The sequence below is a fragment of the Columba livia genome, chromosome 10, assembly GCF_036013475.1.
Source record: "Columba livia isolate bColLiv1 breed racing homer chromosome 10, bColLiv1.pat.W.v2, whole genome shotgun sequence".
Classification (NCBI taxonomy): domain Eukaryota; kingdom Metazoa; phylum Chordata; class Aves; order Columbiformes; family Columbidae; genus Columba; species Columba livia.
Genome location: NC_088611.1, coordinates 15,230,632 through 15,255,907, shown reverse-complemented (window position 1 = coordinate 15,255,907; position 25,276 = coordinate 15,230,632). Strand labels below are relative to the sequence as shown.

Below are 25,276 nucleotides of genomic sequence, written 5' to 3'. Positions count from 1 at the left end.
AATTAGATATGGCTTTTCATCCACTGAACCCAATGAGCTTTAAAAAAGGAGTGTATCATTAGCCCAGACTTACCATGGGAGAAAATAACATGGAGAGGGATGAATTTTCACCATTATTTGTATTTGGAAGTGGGGCATGAAGAACTCTAATGCAACTAGGACCCTAAAGTACCATGTCTTCTACATAATGCCAAATAACGGAGGTTTTTGCCCCAAAGAGCACTCAACAGGGGTGCAGCTCCACAGCAGCACAAGCAAATCCAAGCCCCAGGCCCTCTCCTTCCTCCTAAACATTCACTCTTGCTCCCTTCCTTGCAGCAGTTGGGCCATTCCAGCAAAAAAGCAGGTTGCTGTTGCTGTGTAAGGTTTATCAGGAGCTGTGAGTGCCCTGTGTGGGATGGGGGGAGCCCAGTCCTGCTCCCAGCACCCTGCACACCCACTGCCTGCATCCCCATCACGGTCAGACCTGGGTTGGTGGGCTGACCTGCCACCCTGCACCCTGTCCCATCACCCAGGGGACACAGCTGCCTTGCTGCTCATCACAGCTTCATGCCCTGGAAGCCCAAAAAGTCTACTAGAGAATGGACTGACAGGACCTGGGCAAAAACCTGCCTTAAATATAGTGCTGCCCTTCTTCACTCCTCCTGCCTTTCGAGGAAGATAACAGATCAGCAATTAATGCAACCAGGCAGTGCCTGTGCAGCAGGCACTGTCTATACACAACTTGCCATGGTCATTGTTACAGTGGATCAGCTGCAGAACGCTGAAAAAGTTAGACTGATAAATTTAATATCAGGTGGCATTTAAACTGCTGACAGCCTATTAAGCCCACTGTGCTGTAGGATGCAGGCACTTAATTACTGAGATGGTATCGGACCTCACAGTCAGAGCAGTGTGGTACATGTTGGCTTGCAAGCAGAGCCCAATAAACCTTTTTAAATAAAACTTAAAGAGAGAGAAGCTTTGAATACAGGAGCTGTTTTAGTCCTGCTGCTGCACAGAGTTTGGATCATCTGTAGGCTGTGTCAAACAGCAGCAGAGACCAAAGCAGCAGCCACCCCAGCTCCTGCAGCACTTTTCCAGAAAGCAGGACTATTCCTTGCGGTTGCTTCATGCAACATATTGATTTTCCTCTTTTTTTGTTGAAACAAAGCTAATGAAACAGCTCTTCAGAGGGCAAAGACAATTCTCAGAGTTGAGATAAACTGTGGAAGGATATGCAAAAGATCAATCACTTCACCCAGTCAATAACACTCTTCTATCAACAGAGCTTGCAGTGTCTTAGGACAGGTAATTTTCTCAATTTTTCCTCTTTTTTGGAGATAGATAAGCCTGTGGCATGCAGACAGGACGGTGGCCAGTGGCAAAGACAGGAAGCTCCCAGAGAATACACAGCTGGGAGATACCCACCAGCCTACAGAAGTACCTGTTGGCTCGTTGCAAAGCTGGGGTCTGGACCACCAGTTCCCACTGCACGTTGCCAACTCTCGCTGTCACAAGTTTCAAGGCATAAAGATGGGATTTAGCAAACTTGATGGGTAAAATGACAGAAGCAGAACTGGCAGGCTCCGAACACCTCTGTTTCTTATTGGCTGGATGCATCAGAATAAAACCAAATATAGTCAAACAGGAAGAAGGCATATGAGGCAAGGGAGAATAACCAGAAGGTTTTAACCCAATCATGCTTTCTATTTCAGCAGGAAGGACAGACCACGGGTTCTTGAAGTGCACTGAAGACTCTCTGTAGGAAGAGGTTCAAGTACCAAGGCGATGGTCAGCAACATAAAATAACTAGACGACAAAATTTAATAGTGTCAGGCTCATTTGAATGTGTATTTTTAAAATGCATGTAAAATAAGGAACTCCTGAGGGAAAGCTGTCAAAAAATAGCGTAATTAGATCTGAGGTCATGAAAGACATCAAAAGAGTTCACGATTTCTTCCACTCCACCCAAGAATATCCAAGGAATATAGTTTAAAAGCCCAAGGCACAAGTGCAATTGTTTGTTCAGGTGCTGGTCACATCCCCATAATTTCTGTAACATTATTGCAAACCTCAAGTAACACTAGCAAAGGCAGCTGCCTACCACCATATGGCAAACAGAAATATTTACTGGCTTTTAAAACTCTTCTGAGGTTATAGACAGGTGACCAAAACAAACCAAGTTACCACAGGCCATGCAACAGCATCAGAGTGCCCCAGGACTCAAGCAGAGTATGAGTTTTTAAATAGTAAAAGTTTAAGATTTTGAACTAAGTCGTTTCATTTTGCCGTTGCTCAGGCACAGCCAGCAACAGCAGCTCAGCTGATGAGCTCGTTAAGCTGAGCCAACCCAGGCAATTGTGCTGTGCAAAGATACCCTGATTTTATGCCACTGTTTCTTTTGGTAAACTCATTCTGCATCAGAAGTGGTGTTTGGAACATCGGAGATGTTAAGAGAGCGAATTTGTTTATGAATATGGAGAGGAATTGAGTAAATTTGATACACTGGTTAAAGGAGAAAAGGGATCAAAGAACAGTTACCATAAAACCTCATTATGAAAGTACCCATGAGAGCCATCGGTTTGCACTATTACTATATAAAGACTTTTTGTCATAATGGGGATATCTGAAATAGTGCTTAGTGCAGTGGGACATGCTTTAACTTCATAAAGAATGTTACAACAGGCAACTATTTAATAAGGCTGCTCAAGGATCGGGTCAGCAGGTAATTCACCAGGAGTGAGCCACTTTTAAATATTTTACTAATAGAACACACCAAGATAATAATATCCCATTCACCAGCCTGCCCTTCAAGATGATATAACCCTAGTACCTCCTTTACAGTGAAGCAGACCTTTTATTAGAGAAAGGTCCTTCAATTTAAAGATCTCCCCCATGGTGACAGTGTGCCTTTTTGCAGCTAGAGATGCAAAGACTTCTGCGTATGAAAGCAACGTTTGGGTGGCACTAAAATCTCCCCTTGCTTAAAAATTTAAGCTTTGTGTGTCAGATGCAGCCAGCAGCAACACCTGAAAAGGCTGTTTCACACACCCCATTACAAGCTTCTACTTTCAGTGACTCTCATTTCAAAGTTTCCCAAACTTTAAATACTGTGGATGAAATCTCCCATAGTTGTTCTCTGCCCCTCCTATAATAGCTTGCTCTCACATTTGGGAGGAAAGTAGGACTTTGAAATTTTGTGGTGTTCCTTTGCTCCCCCCACCCTTTTAAAAAGCCTATAATATTATAATTTTTATATGCCTGCTAAAACACAGTCTCCCAAATTAAGTACTTCTGAGCTACCAAAGACCACAGTCCAGATTGCTTGAACTGTTTTTGTTCCTCTTTGTGCATGCAGGTATTTCCTGATGTTGGACTTTCTCATTTCACCTATAAAACCCGTTTCTCACATAGCGTGCAACAGAGGGTTGCCAGAATAAGAAAACAAGTCTGAGCACATGTATTCAACAAGACTTGCCCAGATAATGGCAGAAGATCATGTGTAAAATGGTCAAATTATGGAAGCATCAATTCTGAGATTTCTTAACCTTGGAACCCCAAATTTGCCTCAGACCCATGTCTGTTCAGCTCTGACCAAAAGGCAGCAAAGGAAATGCCTCATAGATGTTGCCCAACAGGAAATGCCCCAAAATCCAAGCCTACCAATACAAAGCTGAGTTTTCCAAAAATACTTCTGTTAGTATAACAAGCTCCCTAATGAAGTCAATGCTAAGTCTCCCATTTCCTCTTACAGAATTTGGAAACTCAAGTCAATCATGCTTAGCTTGTTAGTATTTCCTAGGGCTCTCCTGAATCCAACAATATACTTTTAATTGTGTCACAGTACATTTCTTTATTTTAGTTAGGCTAGCAAAGTTTCACAGGCTAGTTTCTCTCCACCTCTTTCACAGGGATCCTATTTACCATAAACTCTGAAGCAGAAACTCATCAACATGATGTACTGAATGGACACCTTCATCTGCAGAGAAGAAATGGGTTGTGATACACTGTGCCATTAAGTTGCTGATACTGTAGCACAGTGCAGCTCAAAATCAGACTGCACTATCTTGAAGAAGCACAAGGAAGATGAATAGAGGTCACTAATATTTAGTCACCAAGACCTTTATAAAAGTCAGACTAGTTAGACTGCAGTGACCCATAAAGGCCACTGAACTAATAAAATAATAGAATACACGAAATATGAGAAAGAAAAATGGAAAAAAATTGAAAAGGATTCACCCAATCAAACAATGACTAAAGGAGCTGATAAGGGAATTAAATGCTCTGTGTTGTACCCTAATAACCTGAAGAAAATCTGAAACTTCAAATAATGAGAACAGCAGGGCTCAGCCTCCATGTGCCCCAAATCACAGCTGCTTATCAAAATGATGGCAAAACTAACTCGAGTACTCGAATGCCAGTCTCACTGTGCCTTTCTAGACCCTTTCCAGTTTCCCAGTGGTTTGGCACTGTGAGAATACTTTCTGGGGCATTCATCTCCTTCATAAAAACATTTATCTCATCAGCAAGTAATGTGTGACATCCTCACTGGCAGTCCCAGGAGTGAAGGGAAGGATTTAATGAGCACAGACTCTAAATCACTTCCTGATTAGGGCTCAAAATGAGTTGACTACATCTTCAAAAGAAGAAAAAAAAACCAAATCTTTGTGTAGAAAAGGCAAATGACAGTTTCGCTCATGCAGCTGAATGTGGTAAAATATTGTCTTGTCAACTAAACTACATTCCAAATACACCTTTAACCACCCATCACTGTAGCACTGTGCAAGTTCTTGTGCTGCTACAGCCCCTTCCCATCATCTGATAAAGGAAAGGACTCGGGTTCCTCAGGGGATGTCTCAAGCCTCAGGCTCTTTTTGTGGCCCATATAAGAAAAAGAGGAAGAGAAGACTTTTTAATCCCCAGTCACTTCCCCACCCCTACCCAGGGTTTGCATTCTGCTGCCAAATTGTTGGCACACCATCAAGAAATGACACACTATTAATCACCACCGCAGTGCTGACAACGCGTGCATTTCCAATAGCACCTTCTACATGACTATTATTCAGCTGCTCCCCATTTGTTTAAATTAACGTAAAAAAATCAACACCAGAGTGTTCTCAATGCCAGCAGCAAACCTGCCGAAGTCTTCTGGTAAAACCTCTACCCAGAGACAGTGAAAAGAGGAGAAAAGAGAGAAGCAATTTTACTTTTTCCCCAATATATCACGATTTGAGAAACAGTGCTCTTTCAGAGCTTTTATTTTTGATATGCCTGATTCTCACCTTATCTTCAAATGCATTAAAAGGCAATGTTGAACCATGATGAAAACAAAACAAACACACCAAAAAAAAACCCCAAACAAATTGAAACTTCCAATCTACAACAGATCAAGAGTTTCCTCAGGGAAAGGAGGAAAGCGGTAACACCGCCGATCCCAGGTGGGACACTACCTCTGCTTGGGTAGGGAAAGCAACAAGCTACTTTTCAATATTATAAGTGATACTCATTATTCTAACAATTGCTGACAGGACTACATTATTCATCTAGTAGTTTTTTGCCTTTTTCAATACAGAAAATTTTGAGAAAATATATGACATATATATACGACAAAGTCATTCAGGCACAGCTCACTTAGGACTGACTTTACACAGTTTCCTTGGGAATTTTGCCTCATTGGCATCAAACTGCTGGGTCAACTATTTTTATTTTGGGATTTAATTTTCTTAATGAAACCTTTGAAAGAGTATTTAAAAGAAAAAAAATATTCAGTCTCTTCCAAGGAAAGATTGTACGTGTTTATGACATTTTACATCAACTAAATATTACACAATTTTTAAGAAAAAGTTTCACTTAAGTTACCATGGACTCTTCAGTTCATGAAATTCTGATGCTAGCAGTTATTAATAAATGCAAGTGTGAGTATTTCTATTATACACACGTACCCAATATACATATCCCCTGTAACCATGTCAATATAGGGCACGTTAATATTAACATATTTTATGCAAGTATGCTAACCTTACTATAAGGAGATACAATGTCTGTCCCATGGGTGAAATCAGCAGGGGTGAGGGGAATCAACCCAACACTAAATTATCACCCTTCCTTATGTGTGCTTTTTTACTAAATCTGAAACATGGTCAAGTATTAATTTTGAGGTGATACTAACTATCCCAAAGGAAAGGATTTTTTGACCAGAAAGGGACAGATTTTGCCAAAGCACATCTCTCAAAAGTAATCCAGCTTATGGTTCCTCCCTGCATTTCACTGTGCAAGGAAAAACTGGGAAAACCCAATAACTTGGGAACTTTAACTGTAGCCATCACTACCAACTTCATCTTTAATTAATGAGAAGTTGTAACAGAAATTCTGCCAGTCCTATGTAAACTTGAAAAATTGCTTTAAACATGTCTTTTCTTCCAGATTTGTCTACAGCTGGGATTCCTGAAGACGTCCTACACCGAGTCAGAGCCTTCAGATAGAGCACAATAGATCAGGGATATTTTTCCTACTTCTCCACGTTTTGTTTTTCAAGTAGAAGAAACTCAACTCACTTACTTGAGGAGAAGAAAAAGGAAGAGTAGGACATTTGATCTGTTATCTTTTAGTAGTCAGCTGGAATTCTACTGGATATCATCAAGGGGAGGGGGGAAAAGAATCTTACTCATGTATGCAGAACAGCAACAACAGCTCAGGATTAGCTGCAGACAGAAAGACCATATAGGATTAACACAGTGAACCAGTCACCATGCTTACCAGAATATTCAAGAGCAAAATATTCAGAGGATTTCAGGACAGGATTTAGCAGAATTTGCCTGAAAATAGCACCACATTTTGAATCAGCTTTATTGGATACCACAGCACCCAGTATCTCTTGACCAAGATGACTTAATGTGCATTAATTGCAGAAGCATTTCTTGCATAACCATTTAGAGAATCATTTCACTGGAAGAGATGGAAAGCTGTCAGAAAGGCATCTATACACAAGCTTCAAAGTGCAGGCAAGAGCCTTACCTGCAGCATATGAACTTTTAAATAACTGAAATGCAAGCTAAGTATTATTACTGTCAGATGCAGAGTCAAGGACCCAGCACCATTTAATGAGTTTCTGCTGCTGAATAAATGCCTTTCATGGTTGCTTTTTTCTTTCTGCACAACTTTGAATGCTATGACAGCCTTACTTGTGCTAGGGGTTGTCAATAATGACAAAAGGGATACTCTAAACTTCAAATCGCAGTTTGGATTACTTGCATTAGAAGAGTGCATAAAAACAAACAAACAAACAAAACAAAACAGAAATTCAACTGGAGAAGGCATATTGCTGTTATGGCAAAACCTGGCTCCGCCACGCTGCAACAGCAAGGAGCTGAAGTGCTCCTGGAGCAGCTGCCTGTGCTCTTTTCTCACCAGATCTGCAGCAGCTTCCCACAAGGAAGCGAAGCATCATTCTTGGATCTACAAGGATCCATCATTGCTTCCATCTGACAGCAGCTAGCAGTAGGCAATGACGAATTGAAACAAGCTGGCAAGGGAGAAAACAATCCCTTCTTCTGCACCACTGAGCGAATCCCTTGCTCTCTCCAGAGCAAAGTTACTCCTTGACATAATTTCCCACACTGCAGGAGAAGCCACACATCAACAAGCAACAGGTTCACAATCTGGCCCTTTACTGAGCCAGAGCCTCCAACAGAAAAGCCATTCGCAGGGCTCACAGCCTCCTGGGACTGAGCTACACTTTATTTTGCCCATTTTTCCTTGTGCTCTGCAGAATAGAGAATGAGCATAATTAACACCACAAAGCTCAAGCTGCTGAACCTGGTTCAAAGACAAGCTGTGTATATTCATGTGATGCAAGTATGTTAGAAGTCTTGTTAATCATCAGGGCAAGCACTGCCTTAAATTTGGATCCTCTTTGGCTACTAATTCCAGCCACTACACTTGTAAACTATTCCCATTTACATGCAGACAGACTGACAGCAAGCAGCTAGAGCAAGAAAAGGACAGTAAACAGATAGCAACGGATAATGCTGTTGATGTTAGATGATATTGTAACCTCATCCAGCACACAGTCAGCACCGGTGGCTGGAAAGTACTCTGCAAGTGCTACTACTGTCCCCAAATAGTCACTCTCATAGCTGGCCATTCACTAACCACCTTTATTAACCCATGCTCTTGTCTGTATTACAAACCCTTGGTTTATTTTTCTAAACTCTTCTTGGCAGTTTGCACACCAGCAAAAGATGGAAGGTACACAAGGACTAAATCCTAGTTCACGGTCGACTTGGCCATTCACCCACAGACAAGGGATATACGGAAGGGCAGCCGCAATATGCGAAGCTGCTGCAGCCACAGGCTTTAGCTGTCCTGTGGGCAAATGAAGCTGATCACTCTTCATCACTATTAACACACTGATATGTAAATAAGAAATAAATAGAATAATACAAGCCTTGCCTGCAAATTCCTTTGAAATACCTGGGAAAATCTGAAACCCTCTCCAGTGCAACAGTGGGCACAGAGCACCAGCCAAGTTAACTCTAAAGGCAAATATTCCATTTTTGCTGAAAGATGCAGTGTGCCATAATATGAATAACAAACAAAGAGCCCTTTCATTCTGCTGACAAATACAGTATAGAATGTCACAAATCACAAGGGGAGTAGACAATACAATGGCAGCAATTAAATGGGTGTCTTTTTATTAAGAAATATATATGATAATGACAGACTATGTATACTTGCCCCCACCGAAGCCTTTAAGAATTACACTGGCTAACATGGCTCTAAGTATTTAGGGATGTTACTTCTGTTACATAGAAAACTGTCTTAAGGAGGGGTATATCCAGCCAGCGCAGCACGATATGTATAGAAGAAATAGATATTTTATTTGGTTTTATACATGTTGTACACCTTGCTTATTGCAATTCACACACAGCTTCTGCAACTCATTCACAATTGATGTATTTCTGGAGAAGATGGGGGAAAAAAAAAAGATATGCCCTTTTTTAACTCTCTCACTGCCAGATTTCAGCAAAGACAGCATCTCTGCCTCCTCCCTCCTTGCCCTCTGCCCCAGTGACCCAGCCCGCTCTTGGGAGATTCACTTCCCAGCCCTCACACCTGCTTAGTTTAGAGGATGTTTGGCAGAAAAAAGGACCCTCCTGCCCTGCTGTGCCTTTAAGCTGTGACCAGCCTCTCTGAGCCTGTCCCCCCACCCCTTGCTTGCCAGAGCCAGCACAGGGATCGCTGCCCAGCTCAGCTCACAGCACCTTGCCCCACGCTGCAGCCCCAGGAGTAGAAACACACACTGATTCTCTCCTCCAACTTTACTTTCGGTGTGCACGGCTGTCTAGGGAGCAGCTACATGTCCACCCCAGCTGAGTACGTGCCTGGGGAGGTCTCCTTCCTGCCCCCTCCTCGGCTGCGCTGCAGGAGAACAACGCAGGGACAGACATTTAGTAACACCTGCTGTATCGCATTAATATGCACAGGGATGTATTGATGGTTTTTCCCATCCAACACTAAGAGTGCATTGTTCAGGGCAATCCATCAGTGGATTGCTCCCCCCCACCATGCCGGCCCCACAAGCCCCCATCTGACATGTCCCCTTGTCTCCCAGCCTGGGCTGACGACCACGTTTAGGAATGCACTTCATTAAATCGGAGCTGCCCCATTCCAACCTGCAATGCGGAGGCTGTACAAAGCAAGCGCCACGCTTCCTCCCGCATTTCTTTCAAAAGCCCCATTGTTCAGCAGGCATCTGGTCCTGATCTCAGCCTATTCGTGCCCATTGACCCCGCTTTTCGCGGCGCACCCGCTCACCAACGGGCCTCACGTAAAGCCTGCTTGATGAATTAAAAAGCAGCACTAGCCATCTGTCCTCCTCCCAGGCTGGGCTAAGGCTGTGCAGCTCCGCTGCTCCCTCCCCAAGCCCAAAGCCTCCCCGATATAACCCGCTCGCTCCGTACCCGCACAACCTACAGCTGAGGAACCACTGGGTTCGCTCTGTAAACACAGACCTAGCTTATCACATTTGCTGCTTTTCATTTCGTATCTTAGCATCTAGGAAAGAAACAGAAGAAAGAGAATACAACAGAACGTTCTCACTTGCCTGAGTCCTTCGAAATTCAAGCACAAATACAAGATTAATCCTTCCTTTGTGAGGTCTTGTCTTTAAGTCGTGGTATGTAATGATCCTCAGCACTGCAGCAGAGGGGAATAAAAAATGCAGGGATCATAAGCAGGGGGAGGACAGGGCTTACTTACATCAGGGTTTCTGCCACATGACAATAGGTTTGAGAGGGAAGAATAAGCTGGCAGCAGCAGCTGACAGTGCAAAAGGGAGAACGCAGAAGCCTGCCTTTTATATTATTGGTGACATTTCTAACACATGACAACAATTTCCATCTGTATTTAAGCTGGGAGTGTGAGGAAAAGAGCATTACATCACAACTCCTCTATTCCTAGGGCTGTGGAATATGTAGGCCAGAGGGATTAAAAAGCACCTGTGTATGCTGGAGATCTGAAATATCATGAAGCAGATTTCCCCCCACCCCCATCTCTTATTTCTCCCTCACCCTTTTTATTTCTCTGTCACCTTTGCCGAGCTGCTGTTTGAGAATATGCCCAGGGAAGTGCAAAACGGTATTGTCCTAGTTTGCAAGGCACCAGAATGAGGGAACTACGTGAATATGTATTTCTATCTGTTTCTCTCTCCATAACAGACACAGCACTCATTTTTGCAAGCAATCAGACGTACAGAGCATCCTTCTGTTTTCTGCTCTGCTTGTCCCAAGGGCTTCGAGTTTCTCTTAAAGTACCAACTTTCATCTTCCTTTTAAATCTGCAGGGAATTTTGGTGAGAGCAGAAAGTATTTCTTTCTTTATTTTCCTTTCACAGCCAACACATGCCTGCATCTTTTTAAGAGTAAACATCAAGAACAGGGGCCAAAGATATTTTGGAAAAAGCACTTGACTGCTTCAGAGCCAGCAGGTGTCCGTCTTGGACGCTTTCCATGTATCTCACAGGACAGGATTGCTTCGATGCAGAACTGAAATCCCAGCGGCCTCCACACTGAAAGGAAACTGTGGCTTTCGGTTAGTCAGTGATGGTCGGACCTCGAGGGATGCACAGGAGGTGCCAGTGGGGTGGGCACAGGGCACTGGGGGGTCACCCCATCACCTGCTCCCATGGACCAGGGCTCAGACGTGGTAGGGACAGCACCCACCACCACTGCTGTGAGAAGCAGAGGTTCGGAACCACAGCAGCGAACAGCCATCGCTCGCAAAGCTGCTGGGGACAGGTGTGGACACAGGTGACGGCTCACACATTGACAGCACGTGTGTGCAAGGGCCAGGCAACACAAGGAAAAAACATCATCTCTTGGTTCCACTACCAAACCCAACAGCACAAACACAGCGACTGCTCTTGCTGAGGTAACCCCATTCCCAAAACGCTGGAACTGGGTAGGGGAAAAATGCCACCGAGAGACAAGCAAGCCTTATGTTACCTTTTCTAAGAGAAATAACCATACGTGAACAGGAGAATGGCCTGATTATCAACAAATAAACCAGTCTTAATTTTACGGGACATAAATATTTTCATTAAAACACCACCTGGCCCAAGGTGCTGGCCCACTATGTGTCTCTTGTTTAAAAATAAAAGATAAAAAATCTCTGCTCAAGATTCACCTTCCTGATCTTTCAACAATAGCCTTATTGAGTGCCAGGCTCTTTTTGGGGTATGTGTCCAGTCAGCTCACAGTCCCCATGGGAAGTTCAAAGCCTTTGATAATTATGAGTTTCAAGTACTGAATACAGTAAATTTGTAGACAGCAACACGAAAATAAATAACTCTTAATTCCTCACCCCTTCTCTTGATGTCTACAAAATAAAAAGAATCTGCATAAACCAGACTGAAACTCTCTCACCAGATTATAGTCCAATGAGGCAGCACCTAAATGGGACATTCCAGGAAAAAAAAAAAAAGCCTCTTTATTGAAAAAGAAATGGAGCCTTTTACTTTCCATTTATTCAGAGATGCAGCTCCCCAATCATTTATGAAAACTCTTTCATAAGATTTAGAAAGGGGGGAGAAAGGAAACAATGAAATGACTTATTTTTAATCTGGGGTTTAAAGGCTTTTTCTCTTTCCCAAAATTGTCCCACACACAAAGAAAGAAATTCGATGCCAATCTCTGTTTCTGTATCATGAAAGCCCCTCCAAGCACCAGAGTAATCAATTTCTCAGAGCTTGTGTGGTCTACAGCAAAAGCCAAAGAAGGTATTTAAGTTTATATAGCCTTCAGCATATTGATGGCTTGCTTTTGAAATACAACATGTTTAAATTTTATATCTTTTTTACAGTTAGTCATGCCTTAAGAAAATGGTTGCTGTCAGTAGTATAAAAAGAAAAAAAAAAAAAGGAAATGGAGAAGAATAAATGAAATTCAACCCACTTTTGAATTGTTTGCCCATTTTTAAATCAGAGTAATTTAAAGTTGCACCATGAAAAATGTTATTATACAATCATAATTACAGCTCCCTTCATGATATGGTACCCAGTCTAATTTTAGCATCAAACACTGGCTCATACTAACAAAGAAAAAATACTAAATAAGAGTGATGCTCCAATGCCAAGCACCACCAGATAAGCATCCACACAATTAACAGGAACAGTAAAGCAAATACTTTGTTAAATGTGAGAGAAAACTCTAACTTTTCTTGAGCAGAAAGTCAAAGGCAAACCATAAATCACTTCAGGAAAGGGAAAGGAGTGTTTGTCCTTATGGTAACCCCAACTTCCCACCATGAAAGAAGACCATCTTGAGACAAGATTTTACAGCTGGGATTTAACTCGCAGGGTGGAAGAAGTGTGAGATAGAGCACTCTCGTAGGTAGGAACAAACTTCTCCAACAGACTTCTCAATCTTTCATCAGTACATTTTGGATCCAATTCACTTACCATGTGGGAACAGCAAATGGGGAACAAACTGTGAATTCAAATAACTGTAAACTCAGCAAGATGTGGAAATAAAACACAGATGGTGCACTTCAGATTAAGGGTCAGCGTTTCTGCATCACTTTCCACTTTTACATTGTGATAGGTGATGTATAACAACCACCTCCTCCTCCAGACAGTGCTCTAATTAAACCACGACTCACTTAGGAAAACGAGGAGCCGAGTGATACCTCCACAGCAGCCACCCTGCCAGTTGAGAGGAGCTAAGGTTACTTTTCTTGAGCTGCGGCTCATGGTTTTGCTGCTTGAGGATTAATGTTTGGGAGTAGAAGTTTTCTCTGCTGGATGGACACAGCTGAAAAAGGTTTCCTGGGCTTTTCCAGCTCCCAGATGTGCTGCAGCAGCTGCCACAGCCCACACTTGCTCCCCTCCTCGGCACCTACATCTCCAGCAAGATTTTGCTGAGGTTGCTCTGATACCTGTTTGCAAAAGTCAAGAACATACAGCCACCAGCATGACCCTTCCGAATTGCCTAGTCTTAAAACACCTCCAGGGGTCTGCATTGTGCTTGCCTGAACATTGGGTTCATTTTATTCTATAAAACCAATTTTGTCCAAAATCTCAGGAAAGGAATTTAGCATGACTTTATGCTTAATTGCATGCCCATGGCCCTCTAGGAAAGAGTCTGCTTCTGAGCACAAATTCAAATAAAAAATAAAGGAGTAAGTACAGATTAGATGACAGAAGAACTATAAATCTATAGCAGCTTGAAATGCCAGATAAAGAGGAGCAGTGGTGATTGTAAGGTGACCAATACCTTCAAAATACGCCGGAGGTTGTTTATCAGATCAGAGTTAATGAGGGTGAAATCTAATAGAACTATAATATTAAATTTACCATTTTAATGGTATCATCAATGTTCTATAATGTGGGCAATTTACAGATTGTCTGTCAATGTGATTCTCCAGTGCGGTTAGTTACACGGGAGCAGCATATCGCATCTCATCAGCTATTCTCTTCTAGAAAACACCGGGTGTTTTGCAGAGGATTGCGGAGGGCTGAGATAGCAAACTATATATTTAAAATTATGGGAATGCAAAAATGGAAAAGATACTTATGAACATTATGGGATGTTTACATTCCTGAAAGAACTGGGTCCACTGCAGAGTCCAGCCCTCCTACTTCTGCACTGCCATTTAGTGTCCTGCTGGGTTTTCCTCAACTCTCTCTATGTCTTGCAACACTTCCTGCTTTTCTCAAAACCTTACATACCTGGATTTACGAGAGGTGAAAATAACCTCAGTATTCAAGTACATTTTCAGCTTTAATGTTTTAGCCCCCTCTGAACAAAACAAAATGCAAAGAAAAAGCCACAACCCAGAAAAACATGAAGAAAGATGGCAGTAAGGGCTCAGAAACTAATAGGTAAACTATAATAATCAAAATATCCAATTTCAAGTTTTTCATTCCTAATTCAAGACCTGTGAACAGTAGGAGATGGTAATGCTGCATTTATAAATATCCATCTCCACATGTATTCAGGGAAGAGTTTGCTAAAAGCAGCAGCTTCTTAATTTGGAGTTCCTCCTTCACCTGTCACCTGCCCCAGCCCCTCACTTCTGACATTCACCAGTTCAATCCCTAAGAGAGCAAAGATTAGCTGCGTGTTTTTAGCATATGACAATCTTCCATAAAGTAGCTTTAAATTTGGTAGAAAAATCCATACTGTAGTGACATTATTTGAGTTGTCATAATGGTCTAAGATAAATATCATCCATTTATTTAATAAGCAATACTGCTTCTTTCTACAAACCTCTGTTTACCAACATGTACACTTGTTAAATTTTTTCTCTCCGAGTGAATTAGCTGTTAAACCTGAAGTTTAAAGAAAAAGTGCAGGCAGTGAATGAATGATGAATTATGAAAGATAATTCAATGGCAGATGATGCTTCCAAGGGTCTTTGAATGTTTTTCTCTATCTTCAGCTCTAAAAATACCCTGCAAGTAGAACTGCTAGATCACTATCCACCTGATTACTCTGTGATCCACATCTCATTTTGGAGGTACATTAGCCTTTCAAAGAGCCATTTCTTAAACATTTCCATTTAAATAATAATTTTCACAGTCCTCAGTGAAACAGATGTATTCCCTCTTAAATCACTAATTAAGAGCAGTCTGGGACATTACAAAGCCCTTTAAAAGGAATTCAGGGAGCTAGTGTTCCCCTTAAACAAATCGGTTCTGGCAATGACCCAGGAATCTTGACTTCATAACTCAAAGCTCTAATTGTTCAAGAGGATATTATAAAAAAAGGATACATTTGGCCATTTTGACTAATAGAAAAGATTTATTTCTCCTTCAATAGGGGCAGAACTAGAAATATTTGTTCTATTTTTTTCTACTTACTTATTCATTGGGGGTTTGGGGGGAAGGAAATCAATGAAGATTAATTTACAGAGTCATTCTTAGTAAAGGTATTGGGTAGGACTCTCCCCAAAGAAAACCAGCTAGCAGAATCTAAACAGCTTTATAAATGATTACACAGCTAATCTCCTCTCTGCTGAAATAAAGGGAGAAAGGATTTAGAGGACAAATACAGCACACTTTATGTGAAGGAGCATGGTAATGTTAAAAAAAGGATAATTGTTTGAAGATGAAATGTAGCAAGTCTGCACCCCCATCAAACCGTCAGGAGCCAGCATCTGCCATTACCCTCCTGGGCTCTGTCAGGGCAGCAACGTGTGTGACTGAGAATCACACAGGCATTTATTTCCTCCTCTGAATGCCACTGTATTGTGGGTACCGCCCTGGACCAGAATAATAACATATAAATAGGATTTTCAGGCATCCTCTTTGCAGTACTGACACCTTTGATGCAAGAAGCACAGGTCTTTTGTAACTCTGAAACCACCAGGCAAACCAACGCATCCAAACATAAACAAACCTGACCAGAGCGACGGGCACTTTCCAGAGAGACTTAATCACAAAATACCAAATGTGAATACCAAATGCAAATGTGAGTGGAAGAACAGATTAAAGAACAGCTACAGATTTAATTTTTCCTCATTTTAAACTGCTCCTTTTGCCTGGAACACTCATTTTCTCGGCTTGTAGCATAATCAATACACTGTAAACCTTGAACAGATACACAGCGGTAGCTGAAAATAAATTAAACCACCTCAATGAATTCAAAAGCTGGGACGCTGCAGCCATCACAAACAATCTAATCAGGACCCTGGGACATCATGTGAAAAGCTATTGCAGGACAGAGCCAGTTTTGAAGTATGGGGGGTAACTCACCTCCACCCCTTCAACCTCCCAACAGCAGTACCTGCTCCCGGCTCAAATTTACTCTCTGCTTTCCCAGAGACTCACAAACTTAGAAACTTTTAAGTTTTAAAACATATGCGCAGACATTGTTGGTACTACCTAAAGACCCACTTGCAGATGCTTTGCCATAGTACAAAGCAACGGCAATGGAAAAAAACAAAACAAAGCAACACAACCAAAAAAAAATACACACAACTAAAAAACCCCCCACAAAATTAAGTACTCTGGAGACTAACAAAGAAAACAAAGAATCCTAACTGTGTAATCTCTTCCCACACTTCTTACCCAAATCTCCTTTGGCAAGTGGCATGGGAGAGCCTATAAGGCTGAGCTCTTCTGTTTTCTACTGTTCTCTGGTGCCTCATGCAATTTCAACTGGGTGTACAGTGAAATACAAAAAAGCTATTCCTTACAAATGGGTAAGCAGATGGAGCAATATTTGCTATCGTAAGTGCTTTTATTTCCAAATGTACCAAAAAAAATACCCAATAGTTCCACTGGAACAAAATGCACTATTGATCTGAAAGGACAGACCAGATGGCAAAAAAAGGTCTGAACTCTCCTAGATTGAACAGAAATGGCTGTGTAGAGAAAGGAACTAAAATACAGAAATATTGGCCCTGTTGCTCACAACAGGGCATTTTTCTCTCTAAAAAGTGAAAATACATCTGGTTCACTAATATGTGAAATAATTATATCCCTGAAAACCGCAGGGTACTCTGCTGCAATTCTGCACTCCCTGGAACACAGCTACAAGGATTTTCTAAACCCACTGGCTGCACTCAGGATAGAAAATACAGGAAAATAGTAAATGTGTGTACATTAGCTGGCATGGAAAATATGCCTCATATTCTTCAGAATTAGATCAACTCACAAGAAAATGTTCTTGAGAAAAATTATCTTCACATACTGCTGGTACCTGTATGTTGCACCCTAGTGATAAGGACACTATTTTAAGAATATTTAAAACCTTTTTCCTAACATAAATCTTGTAAAACAATTGATTACTTTTCGTGTGTTAGAAAACAGATCAGCTTGTTGTTCATCACCTTATCAGTGTGGGCCTTCAAATTAGTATTTCATGGACACTGCAACTTTTTCTCATTACAAAGGCAGAATTACACCTTTAGGAAGGGAACTGCAACAAAAGGTACTCGGATAATAAATATGGCTGCAGATCTGGAAAGCTTTTGAGAATTCAAAGAACATTTGTGTGCGTAAACTCATGATTTATTGCCTGTGAAGAAAAAACAATGTGTACTGTCAGAGATTCTGTTGATCCATAAAAAAAATTAGTCACTAAAAATAACTTCAAAATTGTGACTCAAATATCCCCACGTGTAAAAACACATTCATTTGTAACATTGAGGTCTTTCTTCTTCACTTCAACATTTTTCCCAGTATACTGATACATTATTATGCTCAATATTCTAAAGAAAAATCCTTCTGTAAGCTGGTTTGCATGTCCCTTCAATCAATTGATTTTGAAGCTCAGAAGTACTTGTGGGGAACGCAGTGCTACAGGGCTTTGAAAACTGTCCTGGGAAATCATCTAAGTCTGCGTGTTTCACAGCGGCTTCATCACACCCCAGCACATTTAATCTCTCCAGTTCTCCATCAGCTCCATCAGATGGTGGTTACACTTGTTGCAGCTCCAACTACTCCTGGAGCAACGAAACTACCTTTTGTCAGTTTGATTATCTATGAAAACATTTACTCCAGATAATGAGGTTCAATGTGCTCTTCTACATCCACTTACTAAAGTTTGTCCCATAAATACTGTGAAGTTTCTTCGATCATTATTATGGGTTTTCCTCTGAAAGGAGACTTTGCACCAGCAGATCGCTTGGAATAAGGCAACTTACTCTCAGATTTCCCACTGAAATGTGAGTGGGCTCAGGTCAGCCAGATACTTGGGTGCCGCTGTCTTTTTTCTAAGCCTCCTTACAGATCACTTGACACTTATACTATTGACTTTTATCCATTTCTTTCTATTTTGCTCCATGCTCCCCTCTAAGTCTTACCACAGCAGTTGGAGCTACTGTTCTGTAATTGAAAGCACAGGAACAGATCAAACTCTGGGAAGGTGAGAGGACACCAAAATGAAAGTGGTAAACCTCTAATGTTAAAATCTCCAGTCAGTTAGTCCCATCCCATGTACTTGTTTTGGGAAAATGAATCAACTGTTGAGTGATGACCTCCTGAGGTTTTAAAGCCAATTTTGGGAAGAGGAGGGAAAAAAATATATATTCCCACATAATGTCTAGGTCGACATCCAAGACTTAACTCTAAGCTAGCCATGACCTTGCCCCTGTTGCATCTACCATCAGGAAGACCTTGCATTTTCCAGAGCTTTTCTTCATCATAAGACTACAGCCTGGCAAAGAAAGGAATTGCACAGTACTGAAATAAGACAAATATAGAATATATATGAATAAGGAGGGGATCACTGATCTGTTATTTCAGTCATGCCTCCACCAGGTACACTGTTTTGGCAAGGTGCAGATGCCAGATCCACCACAGCCGCCTCTGCATGTCACACAGGACTCAAATAAGCACAGAATCAAGTAAATGTGCCCAACAACAACACAAGAAACACATGCTGAGATAAGCTTTATGGAAATAATATCATCTCTCTGATTCTTCTCAATACACTGTGAAAAGAAAACTGCTGTCAGGTTGCTGAGAATAAGCAACTAGGACAAATGGTCAGTATTGCTTGTTTGTTTTAAACAGATGCCCTCTACCATCATTTCAAAATGAGGAAGATAATCCTGTCTGTTCAGCCTTCCGTGAACAGTGGTTTAGACATGCTGCTGCATTATATTGTTAAAACAAGTTGCTATCACATATCTTTCTCAATTAACACTATTACACACATATCCCAAGATAAGGCTACTTGGAAGCACCTATTATTTAATGGATATATTATGAGATGTACTTCCAACTAATCACATTTTTTCACTAAGTAAATCTTCACACACACCAATCCTGTTTGGGGGAGTTCTGCTCCTCGAAACACTCTCTGAACCTTAATGCCAGGATGACATTACACTCTACATACAGACTCTCAGCCTGCCCCCAAATCAGATGTAATGCAAGTCACAACAACTTCTGTCAGCCCAGGTGGCCTCAGACATGCCACAAGGTGCCCTAGCAAGACGTCTCACACAGTTGGTAAACCCGCCTTTGTGCTCTTCAGTGTTTAGGCTGGCACAATTGAGCTGGAATAAGTGAAAACCAGACTAGAAATAAGTTGTGGGTAGAGTCTCTACATCAGTCAAAGTACTTCTGGTACAGTCATGGCCAATCAGTAATCACAACATTGTTGCCAATTCACAGTCTACTCCAAGCTCGATGGAGCCATTAACCAGCCCACAACCAGCCCTCTATTTCTGGTGATCTTCATTAGGCACATCAGAAAACAGGAAAAATGTGTTGCTTCAGAACAAAACAAGGCAAAGGGGATAGCTAGAGACTGGACCAACATCTTGCTAATCTGGATGATGTATATGAGGATTTTTTTCTAGTTTTGACAGCGGATGCTACATGCCAGGAATGCAAACTGTTATTTATCTGAACACATAAAGAGGATAACTTTGCTCAAGTTTAAGATGCTGATTTTTCATAAACAGAAGACAAAAATACTCTTTGTTTTTTTTTTAAAAAAAGGCTTCTCTGACCCAGCATGTGAATTTAACAGTGAAATGAGAATATCAGGAAGAAAGTGAAGAAAATAACACACTGTTGATTCAGCTAGTTCAGCTGCTGAACTGCACTAACTCTTTCAGAGATCTGTGTCTTGTAAATGCATGGCTTCATTAGCACTGATACACCATCCAAAAACTTAAATAGGGTGTCTCTTCTTTACTCTGGCTTGGTCCTAGATTATAATTCTGAGGTTGTAAATTCCAAAGAATGCTTTGGTTTTGTAAATAAACCCGTGGGTTTGGGGTGATAGTAACAGCAGAGCACTCACAACAGCCTGACAACCAAACTTGGAAGCCACCTGGAAACTTGTCACAGCTGTTGTTTACTAGAGATCTTTGCAGGGAAAATCAGCTCAATGGGGAGCAGGGAGCTGAGGTTTGAAGACTCAAAGGAAGCATGCTGAAGGGGCACAGGACACCGAGAAGCAGGTGAAGACCTCAGCTTCCAAAATAATCACGTGGTTCACCTACTCATTTCAATAATATTTCACTTTTCGGTCCATTTTAAGGTCACATTCTTTATGACAGCTCCCACGTTTAGGGATGAAGTCCTCTGGTTGCTCATCCCTGTGTCACCCATTCAGGCAATGGCCATAACCACCTTGGGAGCTGGCATCACCCCACTCTCTTACCTTCGATGGTTCACCAGAAAATAAAGCAAATCCTTAACCAGCTCCCCTAAAGTAAAAATCTAAACGATGCTCAAGCAGCCTGTCATTGTCACATGAAATAATACGGTCAAGTCAAATTTTCAACATCTTTCCTCCCCTCTGCTTGACCTCCACCTTCTACAAAAGCTCCAGTTGGGTGGGAAGAAGCCCTCTGGGTTTTCCCACAACCTGCACCAAACTAGTCAGAGCTGAACCACATGGGATTCTTACTAGAATTTCTGGAAAGAACTGGTTAACATCACCTTTCTCCATTTTGGATTTACTAATTATCACTTCATTTAGCCTTTATATTAGTGCAACAAAAAGCAGCTGTCAGGCCAAGCATGCTCAGTCCAAGTGACCTTGTGTTCTTGTTTGTGTTTACCGCATAATCAGCAGGGAATTCCATTTTCAAAATACAAGACTTCATAATCCATTAGCACTAGAGATTGGTCCAGAGCTCTGGATTTACTGGTCACATGTACCAAGGAATAAAAATATGAGTGTACAGCTAGATTAATCTCCAGACCTGTAACGCATCTGAACCCACTGTATGTGCAGCAGCGTCATTCAAATTCACATATGAATATCAATATCACTCTTAAAAGCTACCATTAATACCATCCCCACAGTACATAAAGAAAAAATTAAACGCTACATGTTTTACAACTCAGCAAATATGGACACACAAAATAACTAACTCAACTTCCCAGATTTTCTGTTTGTTTCATAAATGGAACATAAGTACTGATATTCTCATCGATACACTGAGAACCCATATCTCCCCCAGCTATTTCTAAAAGTCAGGGATCACTTTCACTGCTCTTCATACTAAATCAGAAGTCTTTAGCAAGTCCAAGCAGTTTAGCTCACCGTCAAGTTCAATAAACCAGAGAAAAGAATCAATGGAAACCATTTTAAAATATAACATTGATAATGCACAAAATGCTTCCACAGGACTTACGCTCATTTGCTTTATTTGCTGCTTTAGAAATCGGAATAGAACACAGGCAGAAGAACATCAGTATCATGACATTGCACCTCCTGAACCTAATGTTGCCCATGTTCTCCTAGAAGGCACCTTCTGCAGCCTACTTTAGAAACCTGCAGTAAGGCAACCTAAATGATTGAAAACTAATCATATTTCACATTGACAAAATGGAAAATTTAAGTGTTCAATAGAAAATAATAATCCATATTTATTTTTTATGTCCATGCACAACACTTCAAGCTTAGTTTGGTCCATTCTTCCCACTGCTAAAATGAGAATAAACTCAATGGTGATATACAGCGCCTGCCATTTGGAGAAACAACATTTGTCAGTGCTACCACACAATTTTAGCTGTGGTTGTACACAGTTCTCCTGCATGCAACACTTAGATTGAAAACAGCTATTACTCTACATACAATTACGTGGTATTTTTTGGCAAATACCAATTTTTGAATGGCAACCTCATTATTCAATATTTATGTAAGTCTACCGAGATAAACAACCTCTGATTCATGCTGAGATAGGAAACTTCAAAATATTTTGCTGCTCATCTCAGTATGCTATAACTAAACTATGTTTATGAGTTCTTATCCCAGCCTGATCTGAAAAGCATAACCATTATCCCCACAGTTTATCAAAGTACAAGCAGAAAACCCTTTTCTTTAGAATAGTGGCTCCCGGCAGCTGGGGAATGCCAAACGGAGGTGCAATGAAATTAGATCATTCTCCACTCTTTGTACATCTTCCTGAAATGCCAGGGACAGTCTGATTTTGGGTAAAGATTCTGAATTTCTAAAGATCACATTCTCTAAACTTGTCTGTTTTCCTCCTGGTTGTTCTTTGAGTGAAGAAAAGAGCATTTCTTTCTCAGCTTCACTACCTCTTGCTGTTTATCTCCTACTTGAATTGAGGTTGACCTTCCAACAGCAACAGTTCCCCTGCTACAATGGCATCCAGTCATAAAATGCTGTTCAATTTCACAAGTTAAATAAGCACCAGAAATAAAGTTCTCCTAAGGAAGTAAAAATAAAAGGACGTTTATTGGTTTCAAACCAATAAAGGAACATTGACCATAATGATATTTATGAAGGCTATTTCTAAGGCAAGCACTCGCTTCAATGCTGATTTTGTAGGGTTTTTTCTTCACAGTAAGCAACACAGATCTGTATCAAACCATCAACTGTTCCCGAAAGGTCACCAAAAAAGCAGAGTTCAGGGATCAACTGCTTTCCTTTTCACCCCTACCTGAACCCTATCTGCGGTCACACATGGAAGTCTGCCCAAGGTGAACACTGGGTCTTGCCTGGAGTTGTGCACAAAATCAGGTGAAGGCTGCCTCAAAAAAAAAAAAAAAATAATTAACTTCTACTACTTGCAATCCACTGCGTCAATGTTCTGCTACTTACAAGGCACAGCATGGCGATAAAGGTTATCTCGAATAGTCTGCTGCAGATCGTGATCCGGCGATCCTTTCTGAAACCTCTGGTTGAGATAATGTCTCAGGTCTTTGTTCAGTCTGCTTCCTGCAAAGAAAAAAACAGCCATTTATTTATTTCTAAATGCACACAATTAACTTTTCCAATTCAGGCAAATGTTAAGACTTCCATTCAGAGTCCCCTAAATTATGGCATGCTGACTTTACGAGCGGAGGCTCATCTTCCTCTACAAATGGCTAATTACCAAAAATAACTCGCTGTAAACAAGAGGTCTCTCTTGTCTCATAATATATCTTTCTTCCTGTGGTGTTAAACAGATCATCATTCCCTTTTATCACTTATTTGTCTGAGCAAATGGAGAAAAGACAGATGATGTGAAAAAGAAGAAAAAAAACAAAGGTAGTGTATTGCTTTTGCAAGTCACTGGAGGGTGAGCTGGGCAGACAGGGAGAAGGCAAAGGCTGCTTCTCCCATTAGAGGTACTAACACAGCTGAACATGGTACAAAATCAAACAAGCACTGTAGTCCGCACTGGTATCTACCCCAGCACACAGCAGGAGATAGAAAAGAATTGATTGAAGACATTAAGAGCACCCAAAGCCCTTAAAAATAGCAGAATAATAACCGACACTTTTCACTTCAATCTATTTATTTCCCCATTCAGTTTCAAACACTTTCAGAAGTATGTGAGAATAAAGATGAATGAGTTGAAAATGAATATTGCTAGCTGCTGAACACAAAATCCTTTCTTGTGGCAGAACATATGAACCAGAGCAACTTAATGAAGTATTTTTCCAGAAACAAAATATTTTCAAGTAAGACAGTGTGGCTTCTCGTAACAGAAAGAACAAATATGAAAAATAGTTTGGACATAATGCAAGGGCTTATTCTAGTGAAGAAATTAATGCACTGAGCTACATGTATCATATAATGTAGGCTTTTTCCTGAAATACTGTGTGATTCATGATTCAATGATTTATGTCACAGTAATGTGTAGAGGTGAAAAAGCTCTGCTGAGCAAAGGCTTGTTTGACCCCAGCAAATATGCAATTTACTGATGATATCTGCTTTTAGCTTCCCTCTGTGCCCATTCCATTGAGCATCTCAGTCTATTACAGCCCCCGCTGGAAAGTTTGGCTATTTGGTTTATGCAGTAGCTGGGATTTCCCAGCCGAGTCACTGACGCTCTAGCCAAGATGGCAGTTGGAAAAATAGGGGCTATAGCAACAGTGACACTCATGTTCGTCCCCTCAGGGAGCTCATGGTGATGCTCATTTCTATTACATCTATTTTAAATGGAAGGAGAAGAGAAAAAAAAAACAAACACACACACAAACTGTTTGCTAAGACACATTTTTGCTCCTAAATTCCAGAAAATTCTTGACAGACATGAAGGCTTCTCACAACTCTGATGATCTCAGTTCAGCAGCTGCTACCATAGCTCTGGACAAAAGCAAGCTCACCCCATGCAGCTTGATCCAGAGCATGGAAGAAGAAAATGAGCTCAAGACAGAACTAACACCGTGTAGAAAGCTGACAAAAGAATTGACCCTGGGACATGTTGGAGTCTTTGACATTTGAAATGTTTCAATCCACTCTGATTATCTTTTCCAAAAATCTGTTCAGAGGGCACACACTTGACATTGGCATCATTTAGTAGATTCTGGTGCTATATGGAAGTTTTAAAATTTCGATAAATTCTTTTTGAGTCTAAAATGCATGCACCTGCCGTTCCTGAGAATCTGAAAGACATGCCAGAGACATTTCAGCAACCTCCTGTGTGCAAATTGTAGCAGTAAAACTCCTTCTGACCCTCAGGAGCACCCCTTGCTTGTGCATACTCCCTCTGAAAATAAGTCTCACCTGCTGATGGCTTCTGTCCATACCCAACCATCAGCAGGCTGGGTTGAAGGGCAGGTGACAGAACCACCTGATTTTATGCAAAAGTGCTGCCTTCACAAAGTCTAATTCCATGCATAAATTGTGCTCAAGAAAATACTTGGCTCCAGTTTCCTTAGAGATGACCTGTGTTAACCAGAAGAATTCTACTACCCTTCAAAGTACTTCTCTGGTCTCAAGCAGGTTGGATCTTATGTGTACTCTTTTGAGATTATTTCTTTTCTTCTCTACTAAAAGCATGAAGAGAGATCCTACAGCGAGAAGACCAGAGGAACAAAAGACGCAGGCCAGAAACAGCAGTTTCTAAATTGGGGGATACAGGT

At 41.1% G+C, this 25,276-nt stretch overlaps 1 protein-coding gene across 30 annotated transcripts in view; it reads right to left on the bottom strand.

Moving 5' to 3' along the window:
• Positions 1 to 25,276, bottom strand: part of MAGI1 (membrane associated guanylate kinase, WW and PDZ domain containing 1) — a 342,732-nt gene that overhangs the window by 146,380 nt on the left and 171,076 nt on the right. For 28 of the 30 annotated variants that reach the window (XM_065075499.1, XM_065075485.1, XM_065075494.1 and 25 more), the window contains exon 2: positions 23,025 to 23,141. In XM_065075499.1, coding sequence (XP_064931571.1) covers positions 23,025 to 23,141 — 117 coding nt within the window. Of the gene's footprint in view, positions 1 to 10,087; positions 10,180 to 23,024; positions 23,142 to 25,276 lie in introns of those variants that run through there. The other 2 variants (XM_065075511.1, XM_065075508.1) reach the window with 2 other exon arrangements.